The sequence below is a fragment of the Pleurodeles waltl genome, chromosome 6, assembly GCF_031143425.1.
Source record: "Pleurodeles waltl isolate 20211129_DDA chromosome 6, aPleWal1.hap1.20221129, whole genome shotgun sequence".
Classification (NCBI taxonomy): Eukaryota; Metazoa; Chordata; class Amphibia; order Caudata; family Salamandridae; genus Pleurodeles; species Pleurodeles waltl.
Window position 1 is genome coordinate 322,776,063 of NC_090445.1, and position 26,344 is coordinate 322,802,406.

Consider the following 26,344-nt stretch of genomic DNA (forward strand, 5'->3'; position numbering starts at 1 on the left):
TGGTGGGTGTGTGGAGTTAACTTGAACCCCAACCTGTGGACTTCCTAACCCCTGGAGACTGGAACTGTAAGTCTGGTGCTTACCTCAAAAACTGTACTAACTTTTCTTCCCCCAGAACTGTCTTTGAAAATTGCACTGTCAACTTTTAAAACGGATATTTGCTATTTTCTCCAAAAACGTTTAACTTGCCAAATAGAAAAAAAGTAGTGTTGATACATATGTTTGATACTTACTCACGAATGTACTTACCTGCAAAATTAATCTTGTGGTTCTAGAAATAAAGTAACAAAATAGATTTTTTCTATATAAAAACAATTGGCCTGGAGTTAGTTATAGAGTGTGTGCTTCATTTATTGCCTGTGTGTACAACAAATACTTTGCACTACCCTCTGATAGTCCTAACTGCTCGACCACACTAACACAAAAGAGAGCATTAGTATTATCTACTTTAACCTTTGTTAAGCCTCTGGGGGACCCCTGTACTCTGTGTGGAATCTCATTTTGATATAATATATACAGAGCCAGCTTCCTACAGCGTCAATTTCTAGAAGTTGTCAAGGTTTGTTATAAACTAGCCTTGAACAACTATCACAAGAACCTTAAGAGCGATCGTTATGCTTTTTATTGCCTTTGTGTCAAGGAGGCGGATAACGATGGGAAGGAAATGTTTAAAAGTGTTGCTAGCTTCACAGACCCTAAAACTGTAGTGCTCCCCCTGCCCCACTGGAGCCTAGGCAGTCACTTTGTTCTCAACTCAGTGACCTCTTTGAGAATAAAATCCTCAAAATCCAGGCCAATCTATTTGGGTGGAATAGACCAGCATTGAGGATGGGGTAGCAAGATTTTGTAGGTCCAGCAGCAGACGCCAAACTGCTGTTTTTTCGTGCTCCATCTTTGGAGGAGGTGACAGCTGCTTTTGCAAATTGTAAATCAGGGTCTACATATGATCCTCATATCTTGAGGTCCATCTCTTACATCATTGTACTGTTATACCAGGAGCTATTTGCCTGATCTCTCCTCTCTGGCACACTGCCTGATGAGTGGAAGAGAGCTAATGTGATTCCTCTGCTCAATTATGCTAATGCAACCCTGAGTTAATATCCAACTTTAGAACAGTCTCTTTGCTTGCAATGGCCTCTAAATTCTTTAAAAAGGTGAATATACAACTAACAACTTTCTTGTCAGAGAACAACCTGCTTCATCCTTCCCAGTCGGAGTTCAGACCTCGTCACAGCAGAGAAACAACATTATTAGAGGTTTCAGAATCTATAAAGTTTAGTTTGGACTCTGGCCTTAATGTTGCCCTGGTGCTTTTGGGCCTGTCTGCTGCATTTGATACGGTAGATCATAGTATCCTGCGACACGGGCAGCAACATCTGGGAGTTATAGATTCAGCCTTGAGTTAGCTGGGTTTCTTTCTTGAGAGATGAAAGCAGTTAGTCTGGATTAAGCTATTTGCCTCTGGAGCTAAAATGTTGAAGTGGTTAGTGCCACAGGGCTCTTACCTAAGTCCCTTGCTCTTCAATATTTATATGACTCCATTGGCTTATTTGTTGGAATCATTTGAAATTAAAGTGATCTCGTGCGCGGATGATATACAGCTTTTGCTTGCTTATGATGGGGATTCTGCAAAGGCTAATGATTTTGCACGCTGCATGGTTGTGCTGCTTGACTGGTTGAGAGCCAACAAATTTCAGTGCAACCCTGATAAAATGGAAATTCTACTGTTTGAGCAAAATCCCCTCCAAGGCTGTGAAGTAGCCTGGCCTAACAAGGTCCCCTCCGAAACCCTTCCAACAGCGGTGGCCAGAAATCTGGGCATGTTGTTTGACTCCCAACTCTCATTTTGTTCACAGGTGGCTGCTGTGGTGAAGTCATGCTTTAGGATTTGTCGCATGCTGAGGACATTTCTTAATCTTCTCCCGCACCGGGCACAAGTTATAGCATTTAGAGCCTTGATTCTCTCTAGGCTTGATTATACCAGTGCGCTTTACTTGGGCCTCCCTGACTATATGATCCAGTGGTTACAAGTTATGCAAAATATGTTGTTTTAAAGTTTTAAGTCCTCATCAGTCTAGTTACTGCGTAAGAGAGTACACTAGCTGCCTGTTTAACAACTTTGAATGTATAAGGCATTGCCATTGATGTATCAAGCTTTTTATAGTAAAGGCCCTTGGTATCTAAATGAGAGGATTAAGAGTTATTATCAAGGAAGGCCCTTGTGCTCTAGCAATGCCATTCTAATTATAATTTCCCAGTTTTAAAAAACAACGCAGAGGTGATGCTTCTTTTACTGTAAAACCAGCCATCGCGTGCAATCAGTTACCTGGACACTTAAGGTCCATCACGGACAAAGTCAAATTACAAAAAGAGCTGAAAACATTCTTATTTCAAGGTTAGCTGGTGTTAGGACCCCTGCGGTTCCCTGCTTCCAACTACCCATCCTTGAAGTATCTGAGCACCGGGTCACTCTGTTGAGTAGTCATGCGCTACACAACACCACTTCATTCATTCATTCATTCACTCATTCATTCATATGAGAAGAAAAACGGTTGCATGGTTTCTATGTATTTATTTACTGGGATTATCATTGTGTGTTCAATAACATAGCTGATATAGCGGTTCTACAGGTGACCAATTCAACTGGTGCCTATTTTTTTCTCAACTGTATTGTTTGCCAAAAGGGATTGTTTAAGTATCTCTTAATTATAATGTTATATCTCTTGTGCTGAAGACATTTTTTCTGATCTAACTAATTAGAATAGAAAAAAGTAGCACTGGGTGTTTTCCTTGGTTTACCCTGCCTTGTGTTGATTTATTTATTTATATTTATTACACACACACACACACACACACATATAGTTAGGCTCACATTTTAAACATACAAAACCATAGAAATTCACCTGTTCTAGGGGGTCATTTTGACCTTGGCGGTCTTTTTTAAAGACCGCCGTGCGGAAGACCGCCAGTGGTGGCGGTTTGCCGCTCAGCCTATTATGACGTTGGCAGCTCTCCGAAGGAATTCCCTGGCACTGATAGTGCTTACCACCATGGATTTCATGGCGGTTCAAACCGCTGGAAATCCACGGCGGTAAGCCGGGTCCAAAAACCGCCGGCGGTCTAGTGACGGCAGCCGGGCTGGAGACTCAGGTCTCCAGCCCAGCGGGCGGAACGGAGAACTGGCGGATGACCATGGCGGTAACCGCCATGGTCATAACTCCGCAAAGTAAGACCGCCAGCCTGTTGGCGGTCTTACCGCCGGTTCTCCGCCTTCCGCCAGGGTCATAATGACCCCCATAGTTAGTTATCTCAAGTAACTATAACTCGTGCCCTAAGGTAACTATAAACCTCACCATGCAGTTTATTTTTTTGTCAAAAATATTACATTGATATTATCAATGATGTTACCAAAGATGTCACGAGTGCTGTAATTTGTGGGGTAATTAGCAGTGCATGGCAAGGGTACGAGTTAGTTACTTGCTATAACTCGAACTATAGCAGGTGAATTTCTATGGTTTTGTACGTTTAAAATGTGAGCCTGACTATAAAGTCCCTGTAACCTTTGTTTTTTTCAGTGAATTTCTTTATTTTTCTTTATTCTATTTCTTAACTATAGCGTCCCTGCAACGTTTTTTTTTTTTTTTTTCAGTGAATTTCTAGTTTAAAAAAACTAACATTTTTTAACATATATTAATTTTCATAAGGAGGGGGAGGAATGGCTTATCCCCTCATCACGAAAGCGCACCAGGAAACGCCCCAAGGGTCAACCCACGGAAAAACAGGCAGCAAAAGGAAGGGCAAAAGTATTGAAAGAAACTCCCTTGCATACGCAAAACTCCTTCGAAGCACACCGGACGGTCCCCATGACCAACTTGGACTCTGACTCGGCTAGCTCTGAATCCACGGTAATAGGAGTACTTGGGGGCCCCAGGCTCATCCCCAGATCTGCGGATGAACTGTGAATACAAACTGAACTGCATCTCCACCTGAAACGCAGACAAGTTGATGGAAGGCAAAGGTGTTTGGCATGGGAGGCAACTCGGAGGAGGCCGCTGCTACCCCGAGTTTCTTTTGAACAATTTATTCCTCTTTATTGTGAACATTATCTAATATAATTGTGCATGCGATTTGGGGGGGGCTAACACTCTGGGAGCGCCCACACATATGCGCAGATTATGTCTGTGGGAGGATGTGAGCCCCGTATAAGAGCCACATCCGGTTGCCAAAATAGCTCCCCTACAGGTATTCGCACGGATACAGGTTTTCTTAAGTAGTAGTGTGATATGTCGTTTATTACATGTTTGTAGCTATGTGTGGGAATTAGTAGGGATGGGATGGGGGGGGAGACAGTTAAGATGTATATAATAATAGGTCAAATCAGAACACAGAGAATACTGCTGCGGTTATCAGCCTTACTCATATACTTGGTGAGGAGAGTGGGGGCCCGGACTGGCATTGCAACCCGGAACGGTTGCATATAGGTACATCATACAATATTACATGACTCAGCACACAAATCTCAACACACCAATATGATATAGTCACGTGGAACGTGAGAGGGCTGGGTGCACTAGGTAAAAGAGCCCGGGTATATGCACGTCTCAGACGCCAGAGAATACATACCGTTATTCTACAGGAAACACATCTACTGGAGTCTGACCTACAGGAGATCCACGGAAAATGGGGCAGGCAGATAATAGGTACAACGTATTCGGCCTTCGCTAGAGGAGTATTGATATGGATAGCAGGTGGCGTCCGATTTGTCCAAACCTCACAAAAGGTAGATCAGGGGGGCAGATATGTGGCAATAGAGGGGCAACTAGATGGGAGACAATTATAAATAATAGGGATTTATGCCCCCAGTAATGCGTTAGTGGAATTTCTGGGCATGCTTACCCCTGCGATATTGGTAAACCCTGCAGCCCCAGCCATCTGGGGGGGCGACTTCAATAGCATACCGAATGTAGAGTTAGACAGATCAAACACCCCCCCGAAGGGCTCAACAGGTAGAACTGTCAGGTGTTCCTTGTCGACTTGGGCGGGAGACATGAGACACTACGACATATGGCGCATGAAACACCCCCAACAGAGGGAATATTCATTTTACCCCTTACCCCATAAGGTGCACACTAGAATAGATATAATATGGGGGACCATAGACATATGTGCACTGACCAACGGGACAGAATATCTGGCCAAGACACTATCGGACCATTCACCGCTGAGATTGACACTGAATTGGGGCAGGAGACGCTTAGTAGTCCCTACTTGGCGATTGCAGGTGGAAGCTCTGCAAGACTAAGCATTTGCAGAGGGTTTGAACACGACATTGAGACAGTACTGGGAAATTAATAAAGACTCCACAGACACAAGAGCAGTAGAGTGGGAAGCACACAAGGCGGTGGTCAGGGGTCATTGCATCTCATCCACCTGGGGGGTAAGACGTGCCCTGCACGCAGAGATTAGTAAATTGGAAAATGTACTGAGAACAATGGAAACAGCGGTGGCGCGTAGGGAATCACCATACACAGTGCTAAAAGAGGCGCGTACAAAATATAATGAAGTCGACTCTTGTCTTCGTCGACAAGACCACAAGTACCATTTGATGTGCTTACAATCGGAGGGGGACAGATCGGGTAGGCTGCTGGCGTGGCTCCTCCGTGAGAACCGCCAGCAGTCTCCCATAGGGGCTATAAAACTAGACAATGGCAAAATGGCCATCACGCAAGAAGAGATAAATGGGGCGTTTAGGGAATACTACATGAACCTTTACACTAAACGTACAGTATTCATGGCTGAACACCTTGAATCCTTTCTGGCAGGATCATCCTTGGCACATCTGACACAGGCGGACGGGGAGATGCTGGAGGCCCCACTGGGTATGGAGGAACTGGATTCAGCGCTAGCGCAGATGTCCAGGAACAAAGCGCCAGGAATAGATGGCCTTCCTATAGAATACTACGTCATGTATTCAAAACACTGCTGAGAATGTTCGAGTAGGCATGGTGCCGCAAGATATTTCCCCCCTCACACAGAGAGAGGCAATGATAGTGGTTCTTCCTAAGCAAGGGTGCGATCCTACAGACGTTAAATCCTATAGACCACTCTCACTCTTAAATCTCGATTGTAAAATCCTAGGCAAAATATTGGCTAATAGATTAGCTCCCATTGTACACACTTTGATACATGACAACCAAAATGGATTCATACCAAAACGAAATACGTTTTTAAAATCCGTAGATTGTTGAGCGTAATGGGAGATCCCCCCATCAATCCCCCCCCCCCACCCCCCCCCCGAAGCATATGATGAAATGGTACTTTAGCTAGATATTGAGAAAGCATTTGATACACTGGGGTGGGATTTTCTGTTCGCTACCATACGGAAAATGGGAATCGGCCCTAACTACATACGGTGGGTGCAGACACTGTACGCCAATCCACAAGCTCGGGTGAAAACAGGTGGGGTCATATCTGATAGCTTTCCGATCGCCAGAGGCACCAGGCAGGGCTGCCCCCTATCACCCTTGCTGTTTGCTATAGCGATGGAACCTTTAGGAACTCGAATACGGGCCATGGAAGATAGTTGGGGAATAATTAGGAATGGGCTACATCATGTTATATCATTATATGTAGACGACGCCCTAATATATGTGCGGAAAGGAAGCAAGATGATACCCTTAGTATTCTCACTCTTGACTGAATATGGGGAGATATCAGGCTTGGTGGTAAATTGGGAGAAATCTTGTGTGTTCCCACTAACTATATGGTCTTCGGCTAGAAAAGAAAATGCCCCAGTAGGGCGCCTGAAATGGTGTTTTGATACGTTCAAATATTTGGGGGTCCATATATATCACAGAACAGAAGACCTCAGAGTTGGAAACCTGGGGAGGGCACTGACTGCTGTGAAGGGATCGCTGCGATTCTGGAGTAAACTACCATTGTCACCCCTGGGTAGAGTGGCGGTAGCAAACATGCTGTTATTGCCCCGGCTGTTATATTACCTTGCGGCATTGCCACTTCTAGTCCCCAAGAGTTTCTTTCGTGACTTGAATGCACTCCTGTTGCAACTTATATGGAGTGGGGGCAGAGCACGCGTCGCACTTGCCACACTGCAGCGCCCGGTAGGTGCGTGCGGCCTGGGAGCCCCCAACTTTGAACTTTATTACGCAGCCGCACAGTTACAGTGGATACTGCACTGGCTACATAGACCCACACAGGCAGAATCCGCTTGGGTGCTGGATAGACTACGCGGAGAATCTCTGATCGCATGGCTAACAAATAAATTACCGAAAAGGACTTCCGATAATCCGTTAATGCTAGGGGCACGATCATGTTGGAATAGATATATTCAAAACGGTCAAGGAACGCTTCCCTATTCGCCGCTTATCCCTCTGGGGCTGATTCCTGGATGGACCAATACGGCGAGGATACACTCGCTAACGCCTTGGGCAGAGGCGGGCATATTGACAGCAGGAGACTGCTTTGAAGAGGGGAAACTGATGTCATTTGAATCCATACAATCCCTCACATCAGTTAATCCTGGGCAATTTCTAACATACTATGCTATTTGTCACGCAATCAAGAAGGCATGGGGGTCCGGAGACCATGAACCAGCGATCTGCCCTGCACTCCACCACATGCTGCAATGTGACAGTCAAATAAAGGTAGTGTCGAACTTATATAAAACCCTGAATAAACTCTCCGAACCTAACCTGGAGAATGTAAGAGAAAGATGGAATACAGTCCTGCCAAACCCGATACCGCAAAAGGACTGGCTGAAAGTTTTACAACACACACAGGGGGTATCGAGAAATCCCAGATTTCGCTACACACAATTCAACTTCACTCACCAAACGTACCTTTCACCAGCTAGGATTAAACACATGTTCCCCGGCTCAGACCCTGCCTGCCCTAGATGTAAGGCCCCACAGGCACATTTTTATCATATGGTCTGGGAATGCGCCCAGGTGAATGGGGGGATGGCGGGGAGTAGTAGAGGAAGTTTCAGAATTGACGGGCCTGGAGCTCACGATTGATCCTAAATCCTGCCTGCTAGGGCTGAGACTAAGAGAAAGGAAACACAGGCACCTACATAAGTTCGCAGACCTAGCATATGTGATGTACAAGAGATTGATAGCTATGAATTGAAAAGCATCCACAGCACCAGATTTTAAAACCTGGCACAACACAACATTGCGATGGGCCCGTACAGAATCTCTGGTACTACGAAAATTAGCAAAAGAGGGCCAACAACACACAGGATGCGAAGCCTGGGAAACACTAGTGAGCAGATTAGAGGCCAAGAATGGTGAGAGGCCGCCATGAACTCGATTGAGCGACAGCTTCGAGATTAATGGGAATACACCCGCCCACTTGTAATACAACCAAATATGTTAGGCAAGATATATTATAAGAGGCAAGAGAGCTCCCACCTTCACAACCTCAATTTGACACAATACACAGCGGCCAACAAGAGAGGAGCTATTAACCAGAATAGGAACAATAAGTAGTACCACCCCATCTGCCACAAACAGACATTAGACCAGTACCCCACACCACCACCAACAAGACACACATTAGTAGGGAAGAGCATAACCAAGCCTACCACCCGAACACAGCAGTCAAACAATTTCTGAGAATCATAGTTAGACCTAAGTTACGTTTTTACTGTTTGTTTTGAATGCATATTCTGTATAAGATTAACCAAATCCTGTTAATGTAAATACAATGTTATGGTAAGCAGATCTGTATTGGAAAATCAATAAAAAAAATAACAAATATATTAATTTTCATTACTATCCGTCAATTGAACCACTGCTGCATACAGCCTTCGCCCGTGCACAGCGACGGTAGGCCACACGGCCTGGCCTGTGGTAAGGCCCTGAGTCAAAAACCCTATAAGCACGCAACCTTGCAGTATGAACAGCCTTCCCCCATGAGCGGCAGGGGTTGCCCGCAAGGTCTGGCCTGCAGCGAGACCCTGGCCGCAGTGCTTTGTCTAGACATAACTATAACAGTCAGCCCACACACTTCGAGAGAAGGAGACATGAATGCTTCATTACTAGGAAGATTTAACAGTATAAGCACCAGTAAATAAACAGACCCACTGCCTTGAGATACTATGCTTTCAACCATCAACCTACTGATGTCATTCCAAGAGCTTTACCAGTAGGTCAGAAGAGACTCTGTTCTGCTTTGCATCAAAATTTAACTATGATTCAAACCACAAATCTTGCCAGTCTAACTCTTTGAAGTCATTGCATTGAGAAAACAATCAAAGACAATCTGTCTCTCTCTCTCTCCCATCCCATTATGGGATGGAAGAGAGAGAGAGATAGGACCATGGGGGAGCCTCAAGGCACCCACGGTCATAGCCTGCTCCCCGCTTCCGACAGGAGCCGGTATTTCTCCCAGAAGCAGGGAGCTGCTTTTAATATCTGTTTCCTGTTTGTGGGAGCAATGTTCGTGCAGGGAAGACAGATGAAAACTCTGCTTTCTGACAGCAGGAGCTGTTTGACAACTCCTGCTGTCAGAAAGCGGACTTTGTTTGCATTTGCTTGGTGGGGGATGTCCGCTCCCTCCAAGAAAAAGCAAACAGCTATGTCCCCGGGGTGGGCACCCAGGGACATAGCAGGAGCCTCCCCCGGGGGGTAGCTGTCCTCAGGACCATCATTGGCTCCTCGAGGGGGAGGTCATGTGGCCCCCCTCCAACGTTACACAGCCCTCAGCAGGTGGTGGTCCTCAGGGTTGGGAGTCCGAAACGGACAACTTTCATTCTTTTTTTATTATAGCCCCGGGTTAGGTGGAAGTCCCCGGAGCTGCTGGGGGGACTGCGCGCCCGCATCATAATTCAGTAAAGCCCAGGGGAGGTGGTGGTCCCTGGGGCTGCGGGGGAATGGGGAGGCAGCAATTAACATTGCCCCCAGGACTTGGTGCACCCTGGGGCTACCGAATAAAGATGCACGGGAGCCTGTGCTTGAGGTTTTTATTTTTTATTTTCACTGGATCCTCCACAAGTCACAGCAAAAATTAGGATAAAAACAAAACAAACAAAAAAAACGCTTTTTAGCACTGTTGGTGTCCCTCTGGGACCCCAGCACCAGAGCTAGGGGGTTGAAGCCGAGTCCCAGAATGGCTGTCAACACTTCCTGGTTCGAATTGTTGGCAGCCCATCAGAGCCGTGCATTTCCCTTCATGAGGTCATCTTTTTTGGCGAAGTCGTCGTGGCCAGAGATATACAAATTTATTTTCCCCTTTAATATTTAAAAAACTACTGAACAAATAAGAAAAAGCACAATCTGCGTACCAAAAACTAGCTTTCTGCCATATTTGGTGTAATTCCATTTAGTGGTTTGGGCTGTAGTCTTATCTAAAGGTCCCATGGGAATTAACATGGGGAAACACAACTTTTTTTTTAGCCCCCCCCACTCCCTTTTTTCTTTGCCCCCTCTTGATGGATCACCCCAAAACTTTCAGTGCGCAACAAGAATCACTGGCACACTTTTATTGGGAAAAGTTTGTGAAGATTCATCAGATGGCGCCAAAGATATAGGCAAGTCAAAAAAACGCTTTTTGTAAGAAAACATGGTCCTAACTATAACTACCTAGTGATAACTGCCACTAGGAAATGTTTGTGTGTGTGTGTGTGTATGTATATATATATATATATATATATATATATATATAATCAAGGTATACGTTATATGTCTGGGTATTTTTTATTGCACTCAATTGAGTAGGTATGACAAATATTTATTTCACCTATACAAGAGAAATAATGATTTCATTCAATGTTAGGCCTAGATTTTCTCCCCTAACTAGCTAATTAGTCTCCATGGTGACAGCACATCCCTGGAGGCAGTGACAGTTGTAAAACCTCTTTGTGAAAGCCAATCAAAAACAGAACACTCTAATAGCAATCAGGGTCAGTTTTAGGCTGAACATTGCAGGAGTAGCTTGAGAAATCTCTGTGCTTAACTACTTCTTATTGTTCAGTCAGCAGTCTGTTCACAACAGCTTATCTCTGTAATTGCAATCAGAGCCCATTGTTAGCTATAACTGCAGCTTCAAAAAACATTCCTGACTTCCCATTCAAGATGTAATTTTTAACACTGGAGTGTTTGTTTTCAATATACCTCAGTATTAACCATAATAAATAGTGTTGTCTTATTTTACTACAGACAATTAAAAAGTATGGTCAAGTGTTTCATTTGCTGCTTTCAATAGACACTTTCCTGTTAGCATTTTTCATGATAATTGCACCAAAATAAACATTTAATATAAGAATACATTACAAGTAACGTGTTAAATGTTGTTGGGATTGACCTGTTTAAGAGACCCCAGCGGTGCCTCATTTATATTCTCTACGCTCACATTGTATGCCATCCATTATTATATATGTTTCATCTTGTAAAGATGAGGGGTGTCTGGCATGTTTTCTCTCTAGCAATTATAATGATCCTCTAATATGATTGGTCTATATGATCACAGCAGCACCTTTCTTATGGTGAGGCCAAGTCACCATGTCATTCCTTCGCTGTTTCTGATGTCTCTTCTATAATCGTAGCATGGACGAGTGAAAGTGAAAACAAGCGAAGAGCAGCAGGAAGCAAAACGCAAAGAACGTGAAAAGAAGCTTCAGATCTTCATGACCAAAACAAATGCCATCTTTGAGAAGGTAATATATTCTTATAAAAGCACACATTAATACTTGTGGAGGTGGTAAGCTGTGTACCAGAAAAGGATGTTTACTTTGCAAGAGTAATGAAGAGTCTAATTCTAGAGAACCCACCTAGATCTTCTTAATTATAGAGGAAAAATGGAGAGCTCGACAAAGAGGTTCTGGACCTGTCGAATCAGATTCTTGGGGCTAATCCAGACTTTGCTTCCCTTTGGAACTTGCGACGTGAAGTATTCCTGCATCTAGAGAAACAGACGTGAGTAATTGTCACTTTTCAACCTATTCTGTCCTGTCTGTGACTCCCTATATCTATGGATTCATTTGATATTTTGTGACACATTGGGTTTTGCGCTCACCTTAGTAGTTTTGTAGTAGCCTTTGGGATTTGTGCACATTAGCATGAGCTATTAGGGAAGTGGTCACTGGAAGCTGTACACCTTCCCCTGGTAGGCTTCTTGTCCTTTTTTCTTATTTAACAAAGATGCTTCAGTCAGGAAACTAACACACACATATTGGGGGTGTAGTAGAGCGGTTGTAGCACTAACTCATACATATTGCTTTCATTCAGCATTAGTATATCCAGGCTGATGCTTCAGCTTTTTGGGGACTATTTAAATACTTTCCTTGCACTCACTATGTGGAGTATCCATCTGCTTCTTTCTGATTGTACCTTTGTAATTCGTTTTGCATTGACATTGTTCTCTAGAGCACATTTAAATAGTGGTTCTTGTCTTATTTGAAACACTGAACACATATCTACACAGTCTTTTCTAGAGAGAGTGGCTTCTTTAGTTTGTAGACAACATTTATAAGGAGGAGGGCTCTGAAAAATAGATGTTTTAGCTTGAAAGCAGAATAAGAGGGTCATTTTCACATAATGTAAACACTAATAATAAAGTCCCCAGGGTAAAGTAGATGGGGAAAGGTGTAGTGCCTCGGCTGGTGGTTGTGCATGCACTATGTGTGAGATGCTGTAAAATGCTGCGTATGGAAGAAAAAGAGAATATGATGATGCCTGGAATGTTGATGTAATGAGCTGAATGAGAAATGAGGGCCAGATGTACAAATCCTTTTTGTGGTTGTGAGCCCTATGATAAACAAACTCACAGGGTTTCAGGCCACAAAAGGGCTTTTTTAGAATATAAAACGCCTTTTACTCATCTTTCCAACTTACAAAAGGGCTTTTGCTACCCTTTCTGAATGTCAAATAGAAGGGGCATGTGGGTGGGGCCTCTAGGCTACCCCCTCTGAAATGGCCATGCCAGTAACTCTTAAAGTTATTTCTGGACCTATTGATGCAGCTCCTCACATACTTCATCAGCTGTCTCCATGTTATTTGTGGCCTTAGCCTGCATTGCCCTACAGAACAGGATTGTAAGAGCCATCAGTTGTGGTGACAGTGCCCCTATTGAAGATTCCTCACTATGGTGCACCTAATTGCAACAGCAATTGGACTTTCTGCTATGCATATCGGCATTGGTACCTTTGTACCAGTTACTTACTGGAGTGCAAGTGAAACTGACATACCCCCTTTGATGGTAGCAATGAGCCTTTTCCTACAACCCACCTTAGGAGTAACCCTTAATCTTTGGCTTGTTGCGTAACCTGGAACTCTGACACAGGGCTACAAGTTTTGGCTTCCCTACCCATGGGTGCAGGGACCGAGTTTAGGTCTCCGTCTCTTTAGGAGAGGAGCCCAGGTTATTGTAGCCCATAAAACCCACTGAGCATACCTGTTGGTAACAGTCCCATAACGTGTTGAGGGATGCAGTTCTAATTCAAACCTAACTTTGTTCTTTAGAATAGCACACCCAAGCCCTGTACTAAGAAAATACACTATATACATTTACAAGTGTTTTTGTCAGCAGTCTCATCCTGTTGCTTAGTACATCAGTAATAACCACACAGAATATAATTAAAACAGCAGTTAATCATATTGCTAGCAGGGAAAATATAATTAACAGTTCTAATGTAATTGAAATGTTCATAACAGCCTATCACCGTAAAATTACTTCTGTACACTACACTATAAAAGTACGGAGCAGCTAACTTGCCTCTAGAGTTTCTTGGGGCCCAGCGCACTGCATACCAGTTCACAGTGGATCACCTTTGGTTGTTGGACTTCAACCAGGAGAGAGTGTTCCCTCAGAAGGAAAACACATGATCAGTTGGGTTCTCTTGTGAGGCCTCTCAAATTCAGTAGTCAAACCAAAGGGTTTATATGGGTCTGACCTCTGACATTTAGCTTACATTGGAGAACTTTCCACTAATCCTAGTTCTAACCAATCTAAACTAACAGGATGAAAATATGTTAACTCTGATTTTATGTTTATCTTGCACATCTGCTGTTAAACATTGAAACACAGATGTCGTGTAGCTCGTAGCAGACTTGTGTTGCCTTATATGACACCAAAGTCATTATTTAGGTAAAATGACACTTTCACAAGTTTTGCAAAAGATAGTGAAAAGCTGAATGTTAACCAAAGGCAGACAGGCTAATTACAATGCTCAAAATGGAGCCTGGCTTTGGGATTTTATTACGGGCTTTGCTGTTCAGAATAACTTCCCCTAGCCTACTGGAAGTGTTTTAGACTGTTACAAGGTTCCTTGCATCAGGAAACTGATGGATACAGCTGAACATAAGCAAGCCAAGGTAACCTACAAGACTCGCCGCTAACAGAAAATGGCTTATCACAGACGGGCCGACATAGCACTGAAGATTCCTCAGAGCAAGATGAAAGTCAGTACATATAATTGCTACTCAGATTGATGCAAGAAATTCTCTCTTTGACTTATAACATAATTTACTCCCTCACCTCCAGGATGTACATTATGAACTCCAAAATGAATAAATATGATCATTTCCTAAAAGATGCAAAACAGCAGAGGATGACATCCAGGCAAAATTAGAAGCTCCTGCTTGTGGAAAAAAAACCTACATCCAATAGAAGCATATAAAGGAGATTTAGAAACTAGATCTTGGTGCAATATTCTTCACATTTTTGGTGTAGCAGAAACCGCAAACATTGGCCAACTCAAAATTGATGTGGACTTTTTTTTTACTACTGTTTGGAGCTGATAGTTTCTCTTGCCTTTCTGCTGTGGAGTGAGCTCGCCGCTTCCTCGCTCAGAGATCTTCACCACGTGCACCTACACATCCTATAATTGCTTGTCTCGTAAATTTCGGGGCAAGAGACATAGGGCCATATGTAAGAAAGCTTTTTCCCATAGACACAGAATGGGTAAAATCCTTTGGTACATCTGGCCCATAGTGCTGTCTCTGGCGTGAGAAAAAAGACCTGCAAGATGATGGCAACTCCATCTCCATCTTTCTGAATTTTACAATCACAATCCAGAAGGCAAAACATCAGTATCTCATGATGACAATAGGGGGTTGCAGACATCATGTATGGCATGCTCTATTCTGCCTAGATCAGGCTTGCTGTTCAAGACAAGCACCACATATTTTCCAGACCATAACATGAAGCATCGTGAAAAAAGAGGGGCTTCTAAAATTGCAAACAGCCGCCAAACACAAGCACATCTTCTAGATCTGCTCATTTCCTTCACATTGATGAATCGCTAGTGTCCTGTCCACCGTAAAATACATGCCAAGTACTTGGCTACTTGTCATTTTTCTCAGTTGTCAACACTCGCAGATGGAGAAACATACTAGCCTAGTTCTCCCCTGGTCAGTTTCTCTACATGAGCCCCCATAAACTTTGTTGCTGTACTTCGAAATTTGCTCTCAACTGGTGCATTCTATTAGGTAAACAACAGAACAAAAAATATGCCACTAGACAATTGTTCAGTGTTAATCATAGTAACAATAGCTGTAAACATGCTGCAGTATAAGTTTCCTTCCAACCACCACCTCCTACGGGTGGAGGAAGTGGATCTTTACTACTGGTAGACCCAGTGGCAGCTGGTGACATTTGAAAGTGGTGTGGTGTAAAAGGTGTGAATGTGTATTATGTTGCGAGTGAAGCGAACAAGACAGACGGACAAAAAGGTGTTTCCCCCAAGAAGATTTGGAAAAAAAGTGCAGCAAATAGAGCATTGTAAAGAACATTAGAGATCGTTTATAAAGCAGTTGTGAGCATGTAGTCTTATACTATTCAAACACAATAAATTACTGCATTAAATATGGTCAACAGTTACTGTAGTCTGAAAATTGTACAGTAAGGTTTTTAATTATTGTACCTGAACACATGACATTCTCTTTGCACTACATCTGACTGGTAAAACTGAAAGATCTTCATGCCATAGTGATGATCTCATAACAAGCATGGTCATCGTAAAAAGAGTGCATGCAGGCAGATGCATCTGTGTGATAAGTAACACGAGAGAGGCACATGATGCACTAATCCCCAGAACATGAGTGTCTGTAGCCAGAATACAGGACATTTATTACAGGTGGACGAGGTAACAAATTAAGAGTAAGAACTGAGCAAAGAGTCTGGCTTGGATCTTACAGCCCGTGCACGAGCCGAACCCTGAAAATATTTGCTATGTAAATCACACAGCAGACATGATGTAAAATATGGAAGTTTCTGCAAAATTGAAAAAGTGTATTTCTTTAATATGTAGAACCTTTGACTTTAGTAAGACACTGCACTGAGAAGTAGTTATTAAAATGAATAGTTTTATACAACCGGTAGCCTGAATTCACATATTTGAAAGTGCTACCATATGCGATAATGAAGAAAAAGAGTTTTGGGAAAATAAAATATTTGCCCAATATCACACAATTTAAACGGGGCAGCCCGATTTATCAAGTTTTTCTGGTTTCACTTTGTACAGATTAGCCAGGAAATAAATATTTGTCTTTCCTTTTGTCGGGGCTTTGTTTTTACCTCTTAGTTCATTTTCCGGCGGTTTTTAAATGTAGCACAGTCTCCGTGGCTCGCCATCCTCTAACATTTATATCTCTGTATGACATCACATACTTGCCAGCTCGAAGTAGCATGAGGCCTATATGTCAGCGCCTGACTGATGCTGTGTGTGTTGGCATGCTATAGCACAAGTGCTGGGTGAGACGAACAAGAGAAGAGCACCGTCAGTTGTATTGGAATTAAACTGTAGGGCATGGATTTGACAGGATCGTCTGAGCAGCATGGCACCCTGCCTCTACTGTGCAATTGGAAGGGAATCTCAGCCTGCCGTGAAGGCTTCACCATGGCTCAACAACAATCAGAACTGTCATACTGCTTAAACGGTACAGTGTAAGGGAATTCTTCTCCGTATTGTGGCACATGCAGGGTTGACCAGTATGCATGATATCTTTGTTTTGAAAATGCAAAAAGTCATTGTAGTAGGCTCTTTTTTGGTTTTAGTTACTTTATACTCCAAAGCTATGAGCAGAGCCCCCTGAGATAATGGAACATGTCCTGTTTATTTATCAAGTTTGAAGAAAATCGAATATTTGGAGAGTGGTGCAAAACCGCAATAAAAATGAAAACAAGGACAGTTTTAAATACATGGCTTTATAGGAAACATCTGTTTTGTGCAGGGCTGGGTGTTTTTGTCAGTAACCTCTATATAATTTATGATGCATTAAATGTTGGAGGCGCATACGTTTGCTCACAGTTCGCAGGAGACTGGTTTAAAAGAAAATGTTTCACCGGAGACATTTTCTTTTAAACAGTCATCAAACATCGGGCTCGTAACTTTTATTAAGTCTATCAGGCCTCGCTTTTGTATTTTACATTCTTGCTTGCCTCATGAGCAATGCCCTGGACATGAAGAATAATACATTAACCCCTTCGCTGCCAGGCCTTTTCCCCCTCAGGTGCCAAGCCTTTTTTTGGCTATTTGGAGCAGTTCGCGCTTAGGCCCTCATAACTTTTTGTTCACGTAAGCTACCCAAGCCAAATTTGCGTCCTTTTTTTCCAACATCCTAGGGATTCTAGAGGTACCCAGACTTTGTGGGTTCCCCAGAAGGAGGCCAAGAAATTAGCCAAAAAAGAGTGAAAATTTCGTTTTTTTTAAAAAAATTGGAAAAATGGGCTGCAGAAGAAGGCTTGTGGTTTTTTCCCTGAAAAGGGCATTGTTATAATGAAAAAAGATCAATGGTTCTTTAGAATCACGCTTTATTTTCATCTCCACTTCTCCTTATCAGCTCTTCACATCTCCTCTTCTCTCAGCTCTCTCTCCCAACATTCTATTGTGAACTCCTCTACCTAACAGTCAGAACATTCCATTCTAAAGGGAAGGTGGGGGGGGAACGTACCACTTATATTTAAATATGTCATAACCTCTAATCTAACAAAATCTGCCTACATGTAATTACATGTTGCTACCTTAAAATATTACAACTAAATTACAACACATCTTCCCTTCCACACACAATATATACAAAGTGATCAAAAATATATACATTCAATAATAATTTGACATACCTACATTGATGTCTTAAATATATACATTCAATAGATAATTGGACATACACTACATCAATGTTTTAAAAGAAGTTCTATTGGTACTCTCTGTACCGACGTCACGTCTCTGCTGAATCTCCTCACTCTCGCCATTCTCCATGGAATTTCCTTCACTCCTCACGAGGGCTGATGGCTGTTGGACAATCCTGTCCATACTCCAACACTGACCATTTGTTAACGTAACCACATTGTTTTTCACTTTGGCAATATCAAAAGGACCGGAAAATTTAGTGCCTCGCATATTCGGACAAAAACCCTTTACAGGATTTTTAACATAAACCTTATCCCCCACTTTCCACTGTTGTTGTTTAGTACCATGTTTAGTATTGTATCTTTTTTTGTAATTGTTTTGAGGATTTTCTCTTCTAATTCTGAATTGTGGAGTTATGGCATCACTTTTTCCTCCTCCACCTAACCATGAAGGGAAGAATTTGGTACTTGGTTTCCTGCCCTTTAGAGCAGAAAATGGAGAAATTTTTGTAACTGAATTTGGAGTAGAATGGTACGCCCATAACATGTCTCGAATAGCATTTTCAATGATTATTTGGTTTACACTAGCTAACTGGATGCACTCTTTAATCATGCGGTTGGTCCTTTCGACTAAACCGTTTGCCCTGGGACAATATAGCGCTGTAGTGAGGTGGTGTATGTTTAAAGAGTTAAGAAAATCTTTCATTTTTGATGAAGTTAATTGAACTCCATTGTCAGTGATCAAGGTGGCGGGTATTCCTTCCATAGCAAAAGCATCTTTAAGGAAATTTATAACTGATTCAGTGGTGATTTGGCTTACCATTTTTACATTAATCCAATGCGAGTAATAATCAATCAGTACTAAAGCAAAACGTTTCACAACACCTTTCATGTTGATAGGCCCTATGATGTCTAATGCCAATTTTGTCCAAGGCTTGTCTGGTACAGCCACAGGATATATAGGATTTTTACGAATAATTTTAGTTTTGTCACTGCACGCACATTTAATGCAATTTTTAACTTCATTTTCTATCATAGAGTCCATATTAGGAAACCAATATCTTTCTCTAACACAAGCTTTTGTGAGGCTCCTGCCTAAATGACCTTCATGAGCCAGATTGATAATTTTGTGTATCAATCCTGCCGGTGGTATTATCTTATCATTTCTTAAAACAAAATTTCCGTTTTCATTTATTTCATGTCTAACCTCCCAATAGTTTTTTAGTGTTTCGTCCAGATCCCTCCTAAATTCCGGCCATCCCTCCTTCGCTAATGTTCTCAATAAGGATAGTGATTCATCCTTATGGTCAGCCAACTTCCATTCTTCTTCACTGATAGCCAGAGTACAAACAACCATTACTGGGTATTCCGGGGTCTCATAGTCTTCATTTATAGTCAACGGTACTCTAGATAGAAAATCCGCAGCACAATTATTATTACCCGGTAGGTACTCAATCTTAAAACAAAAGCTCTCCAGGCCTAAAATCCATCTAGCAATTCTAGGTGTACAGTTGTAGAAACTTTTTGTAGAGAAAACATAAACTATTGGTTTGTGGTCTGTACGTAAAGTAAATTGTGTACCCCAAAGGAAGAATTTAAAATGTTTTATAGCCCAGAAACAAGCCAGAGCTTCTCTTTCAATTACTGAGTAATTGGATTCTGCCTTATTTAAAGCCCTAGAAGCAAATGCTACAATTCTCTCTTTACCATCAACCACTTGGGATAAAGTGGCTCCCAAACCTTTTTTGCTCGCGTCAGTAGTAAGTATAGTCTTCCTTTCATGATTGAAAGTACCCAGGAATGGTGCTGTTACAATGGCTTGTTTAATCCTTTGAAATGCAGATTCATGACATTCTATCCATTTGTAAGGTGTGTGGTTTTTTAGTAACTCTCTTAGGTCATATGATATCTCTGAGAATCCCTTGACATATTTTGTCATATACTCAGCAAGGCCTAGAAAAGATTTTAATTCTTCCTTGTTTTTTGGTGCCTCTGCCTTCTTAACAGCTTCCACTAGTGAAGTTTTAGGTTTGAACCCATCTTTAGAAATAGTGTGCCCTAAATAATCAACTGAATCTACTCTAATTTGACACTTATCCTTTCTCAATGTCAAACCCGCCATTTTTAGTTTACTAAGTACCTTTTTTAAGTTTGTATCATGTTCCTCTACATTTGCTCCATATATTAAAATGTCATCCTGAAAATATAGAGTCTTAGGGGTATCTTCCAAAACACGTTGCATGATTTTTTGAAATACGGCCGCAGCTGATGCAAGCCCGAATGGCATTCTATTGAACATATACGATCCTAGGGGTGTAGTGAAAGCTGTGAGCCATTTGGAATCTGGGTGAAGTTCAACCTGGTGGTATGCGCTGGAGAGATCCAGCACGGAAAAACATGCTGCCTCCCCCATGGTGCTTAATATTTCATGAATAACAGGAAGTGGATGTCTTTCCACCCAAATGTTTCTGTTCAAATCTCTCAAATCAATGCACACCCTAATGTCGTCACAATTATGTTTCTTGGCAATTACGATGGGAGATAACCATTCTGAACTCTCAATTGGTTGAATAATTCCTAGAGATTCTAGTCTCTTAAGTTCCTTTTTAAGAGGGTCTCTAAGTAAGTGTGGAATTTGTCTAGTTTTATGTACTATAGGTTTAGCCTTAGGTTTTAATTTAATTTTATGTTGGAAGCCTGCCAGTAGACCTAACTTTTCAGTAAAAATCTCAGGAAATTCCTGGAAAATCAACTCATTAGAGTTATTTTTGTCCATTAGCAGCACTTGTTCCGGATTATTATGGTCCAGTTTGATTCCCAACTCCTTCTGATGCTGCCAACCCAGTAAACTGGATCCTTTTTCAACTACATAAACTTTCCCTACAGTGGTACGACCCTTAAATGATATTAAAGCCTTGAACATCCCTTTAAGAGGGATGGGGTCTTTGTTATAACCCTTGGGATTAATGTCTGGTTTTGACAATCTGGCGGACATTTCTTTACCAATACCTTTAAAATCCAGTTCATTTATGATTGTAAAGGGTGAGCAAGAGTCAGCGAAAACTGTTACTGGACTGCCATCAAGGGAAATATTACACTGAGGATATTGAAAAGAATTTTCCTGTTCCTTTTTAACCTGCAGTATTATCTTTTTAACTTCTTGAGAATCATCTACCTTTTTATGCTCATATTGTTTATCAAATTTAGACACCTCCCTACACACTCTGGCAAAATGACCTTTTTTATTACATTTTCTACATATGGCTGTCCTGGCTTGACAAAAGGTAGAGTTCGCCAAATGAGTGCTGCTCCCACAGCGGTAACATTTTAATCCTGTTGTAGGATTAGTGGTTTTTATAGGTTGTTTACCTCCAGTTTTAATTTTCATAACTTTTTCTTCTTCTGCATTTACCTTAATCTCTGCAACTTGATCAGAAGAAGCAGAAGGAGATCTGATTTCTTGTAAACATAGCTGTGTGTGCTCAATGGATTTTGCTATTTCCACTGCTTCCTGCAGATCAGGTTGTTTTTGTAGTAATTTTTCCTGAATTTTTACATTACTAGTACAACGGACTATTTGGTCTCGAAATAGTGAGTCATTAAGATTCCCAAAGTTACATAATGTACTCAATCCCCTTAGAGCAGCAACGTAATTAGTCACACTCTCTTGTTTGCCTTGGGAACGACAGAAAAATTTATGACGTTCTAAGACCACATTTACTCTGTCTCCAAACTGTTTTTCCAATTTCATATATGTGGTGACATACTCATCCTGTACTTGTCCATCTGGAAAATCAGGTTCAGGTAACGTATCATAAATTTTTCTGCCGTGCGTCCCTAAATTGTGTAACAATATGTGTTGGTTCCTGGGTGGGTTGAATTTATCTCCACCAATGGCAATTAAATATGATTCAAAAATTTTGAACCATTCTTTCCATGGGATGTTAGGTTCTCCAGTTTCATTTAAAAATGGAATTGGCTGGGACATGCCCGCTGCAGCCATTTCTAAAGGATAGTGTGATTTAAATAGTTATGTATGTATAAAATATAGCAATTACTATATACTATCAAGTGTATTCTCAAAGTGCAACTATAAACATTAAAAAGTTAGAAAATAAATATAGCAATCATCACATGTTATTAAATCTAAATAGTAACAGTTGAATGCATATTTATGAAGAGATTAAAGAAAATGCACAGTCTAGTGTTGCAGACGATTTAGAGGAAAAGCCCTGAGAACAGTAGGCCGATTTAGAGGAAAAGCCCTGAGAACAGTAGGCCGATTTAGAGGAAAAGCCCTGAGAACAGTAAATTTCCCACAATGCCACAAGCAGGAAAGAGCTGTGCCTGTCAGCGTTACCACCAACAGGCTAATATCATTACCAATGCTTCTTAAACGTTCATGCTGTGCCTGTCAGCGTTACAACAATATGCAGGTCCAAATGCTGGAGTAAGACTATTCAGTGAAACTGCATTTGAAACCGAAATACAGATGATCCTCAACCGTTTCAAAAACTCCACTAAAGCTGAGGTAATTCGCAAAGTACAACCTCTTGTGGATTAAAAGTTAATGAGATATGCTCCTCATGTAATTGTGCGCGCTTCCACACAGTTAAATATAATAAGAATGTTCCGTTTCAGATAAAATGTCATCAGAAAAAGACCCGTTTATTTTCTTGTGCATTCATTTTGCATTATTGTCAGTATAGATGATTAACTTGTGTTATTTAAAAATAGATCCTCATAGATGAAATACTTGTGTGTGATAGATTGATTTTCTTGACCTTCCCTCGCAGAAAAGGTCACTGTTCATAACCTGTGCTTGCCTCTCATGAAATAATGCTAGTAAAAGACACATTTATTTTCCTTTCCTTCCAGGAATATCTGTCATGTGAATGATTGTGTCTTCTTGACCTTTCCTCTCAGAAAAGGTTCATAATGTGTGCTTTATATTTTTTTCCTTGTAAAATTATTGTTGAATTGAAAGGCTAACCTTATGAACTCTTCTTGCCGGTTTAGCTCTTCTTTCTAAATTAACTTTGCCAATATCAGGTTTCGTTTTGTTTTGTCAACACTATGCTTAATATTTCAAGACTTGAAAAATCAGTAATAGTGCTATCTGCATAGCTGCATTTTGTAGTAAAGTACTTGTTGAATAAACGGGATGATCCTTATGACTCCTAGATTATCCAGTCATTTAATTAAGAATAACAGTACCTTAAGTAAATGGTGGTCACTTTGATGAGGATGCAGCACAAGGGGTAGAGATGAAAGTGCCCCCTTTCGCACTCCAATCGTCGCCAGTGTTATAATGAAAAAAGATCAATGGTTCTTTAGAATCACGCTTTATTTTCATCTCCACTTCTCATCAGCTCTTCACATCTCCTCTTCTCTCAGCTCTCTCTCCCAACATTCTATTGTGAACTCCTCTACCTAACAGTCAGAACATTCCATTCTAAAGGGAAGGTGGGGGGGGAACGTACCACTTATATTTAAATATGTCATAACCTCTAATCTAACAAAATCTGCCTACATGTAATTACATGTTTCTACCTTAAAATATTACAACTAAATTACAACACGCATCAACAAAGAGTTTGCGGTGATAAAATCACCAGCTTCCCAGCTTTCAGGAACAGGCAGACTTGAATCAGAAAACCCAATTTTTCAACACAATTTTGGCATTTTACTGGGACATACCCCATTTTTACGATTTTTTGTGCTTTCAGCCTCCTTCCAGTCAGTGACAGAAATGGGCATGAAACCAATGCTGGATCCCAGAAACCGCAACATTTCTGAAAAGTAGACAAAATTCTGAATTCAGCAAGGGGTAATTTGTGTAGATCCTACAAGGGTTTCCTACAGAAAATAACAACTGAAAAAGAAAAATATTGAAATTGAGGTGAAAAAAACATCAATTTTTCTCTAAGTTTTACTCTGTAATTTTTTCCTGCAATGTCAGATTTTCGAAAGCAATATACTGTTACGTCTGCTGGACTCTTCTGGTTGCGGGGATATATAGGGCTTGTAGGTTCATCAAGAACTCTAGGTACCCAGAGCCAATAAATGACCTGCACCCTGCAGTGGGTTTTCATTCTATGCCGGGTATACAGCAATTCATTTGCTGAAATATAAAGAGTAAAAAATAGCTATCAAGAAAACCTTTGTATTTCCAAAATGGGCACAAGATAAGGTGTTGAGAAGCAGTGGTTATTTGCACATCTCTGAATTCCGGGGTGCCCATACTAGCATGTGAATTACAGGGCATTTCTCAAATAGACGTCTTTTTTACACACTGTCTTACATTTGGAAGGGAAAAATGTAGAGAAAGACAAGGGGCAATAACACTTGTTTTGCTATTCTATGTTCCCCCAAGTCTCCCGATAAAAATGATACCTCACTTGTGTGGGTAGGCCTAGCGCCCGCGACAGGATATGCCCCAAAACACAACGTGGACACATCACAGAAAACAGACCTGTTTTTAGCAAAGTGCCTACCTGTAGATTTTGGCCTCTAGCTCAGCCGCCACCTAGGGAAACCTACCAAACCTGTGCATTTCTGAAAACTAGAGACCTAGGGGAATCCAAGATGGGGTGACTTGTGTGGCTGGGACCAGGTTCTGTTACCCAGAATCCTTTGCAAACCTCAAAATTTGGCTAAAAAAACACATGTTCCTCACATTTCTGTGGCAGAAAGTTCTGGAATCTGAGAGGAGCCACACATTTCCTTCCACCCAGCGTTCCCCCACGTCTCCCGATAAAAATGATACCTCACTTGTGTGGGTAGGCCTAGCGCCCGCGACAGGAAACGCCCCAAAGCGCAACGTGGACACATCACAGAAAACAGACCTGTTTTTAGCAAAGTGCCTACCTGTAGATTTTGGCCTGTAGCTCAGCCGCCACCTAGGAAAACCTACCAAACCTGTGCATTTCTGAAAACTAGAGACCTAGGGGAATCCAAGATGGGGTGACTTGTGTGGCTGGGACCAGGTTCTGTTACCCAGAATCCTTTGCAAACCTCAAAATTTGGCTAAAAAAACACATGTTCCTCACATTTCTGTGGCAGAAAGTTCTGGAATCTGAGAGGAGCCACACATTTCCTTCCACCCAGCGTTCCCCCACGTCTCCCGATAAAAATGATACCTCACTTGTGTGGGTAGGCCTAGCGCCCGCGACAGGAAACGCCCCAAAGCGCAACGTGGACACATCACAGAAAACAGACCTGTTTTTAGCAAAGTGCCTACCTGTAGATTTTGGCCTGTAGCTCAGCCGCCACCTAGGGAAACCTACCAAACCTGTGCATTTCTGAAAACTAGAGACCTAGGGGAATCCAAGATGGGGTGACTTGTGTGGCTCGGACCAGGTTCTGTTACCCAGAATCCTTTGCAAACCTCAAAATTTGGCTAAAAAAACACATGTTCCTCACATTTCTGTGGCAGAAAGTTCTAGAATCTGAGAGGAGCCACAAATTTCCTTCCACCCAGCGTTCCCCCACATCTCCCGATAAAAATGATACCTCACTTGTGTGGGTAGGCCTAGCGCCCGCGACAGGAAACGCCCCAAAGCGCAACGTGGACACATCACAGAAAACAGACCTGTTTTTAGCAAAGTGCCTACCTGTAGATTTTGGCCTGTAGCTCAGCCGCCACCTAGGAAACCTACCAAACCTGTGCATTTCTGAAAACTAGAGACCTAGGGGAATCCAAGATGGGGTGACTTGTGTGGCTGGGACCAGGTTCTGTTACCCAGAATCCTTTGCAAACCTCAACATTTGGCTAAAAAAACACATGTTCCTCACATTTCTGTGGCAGAAAGTTCTGGAATCTGAGAGGAGCCACACATTTCCTTCCACCCAGCGTTCCCCCACGTCTCCCGATAAAAATGATACCTCACTTGTGTGGGTAGGCCTAGCGCCCGCGACAGGAAACGCCCCAAAGCGCAACGTGGACACAGCCACATTTTTTAAGGAAAACAGAGGTGTTTTTTGCAAAGTGCCTACCTGTAGATTTTGGCCTGTAGCTCAGCCGCCACCTAGGGAAACCTACCAAACCTGTGCATTTCTGAAAACTAGAGACCTGGGGGAATCCAAGATGGGGTGACTTGTGTGGCTGGGACCAGGTTCTGTTACCCAGAATCCTTTGCAAACCTCAAAATTTGGCTAAAAAAACACATGTTCCTCACATTTCTGTGGCAGAAAGTTCTGGAATCTAAGAGGAGCCACAAATTTCCTTCCACCCAGCGTTCCCCCACGTCTC

The 26,344-nt window shown here is 42.0% G+C and overlaps 1 protein-coding gene across 2 annotated transcripts in view; it reads left to right on the forward strand.

Annotated features, from left to right (window-relative positions):
• RABGGTA (Rab geranylgeranyltransferase subunit alpha) overlaps positions 1 to 26,344 on the forward strand; it is a 316,511-nt gene that overhangs the window by 20,624 nt on the left and 269,543 nt on the right. For both annotated transcript variants that reach the window (XM_069238152.1, XM_069238151.1), the window contains 2 exons: positions 11,567 to 11,677; positions 11,812 to 11,936. In XM_069238152.1, the coding sequence (XP_069094253.1) occupies positions 11,648 to 11,677; positions 11,812 to 11,936 (155 nt within the window). In that variant the 5' untranslated portion in view covers positions 11,567 to 11,647. The remainder of the gene's footprint in view (positions 1 to 11,566; positions 11,678 to 11,811; positions 11,937 to 26,344) is intronic.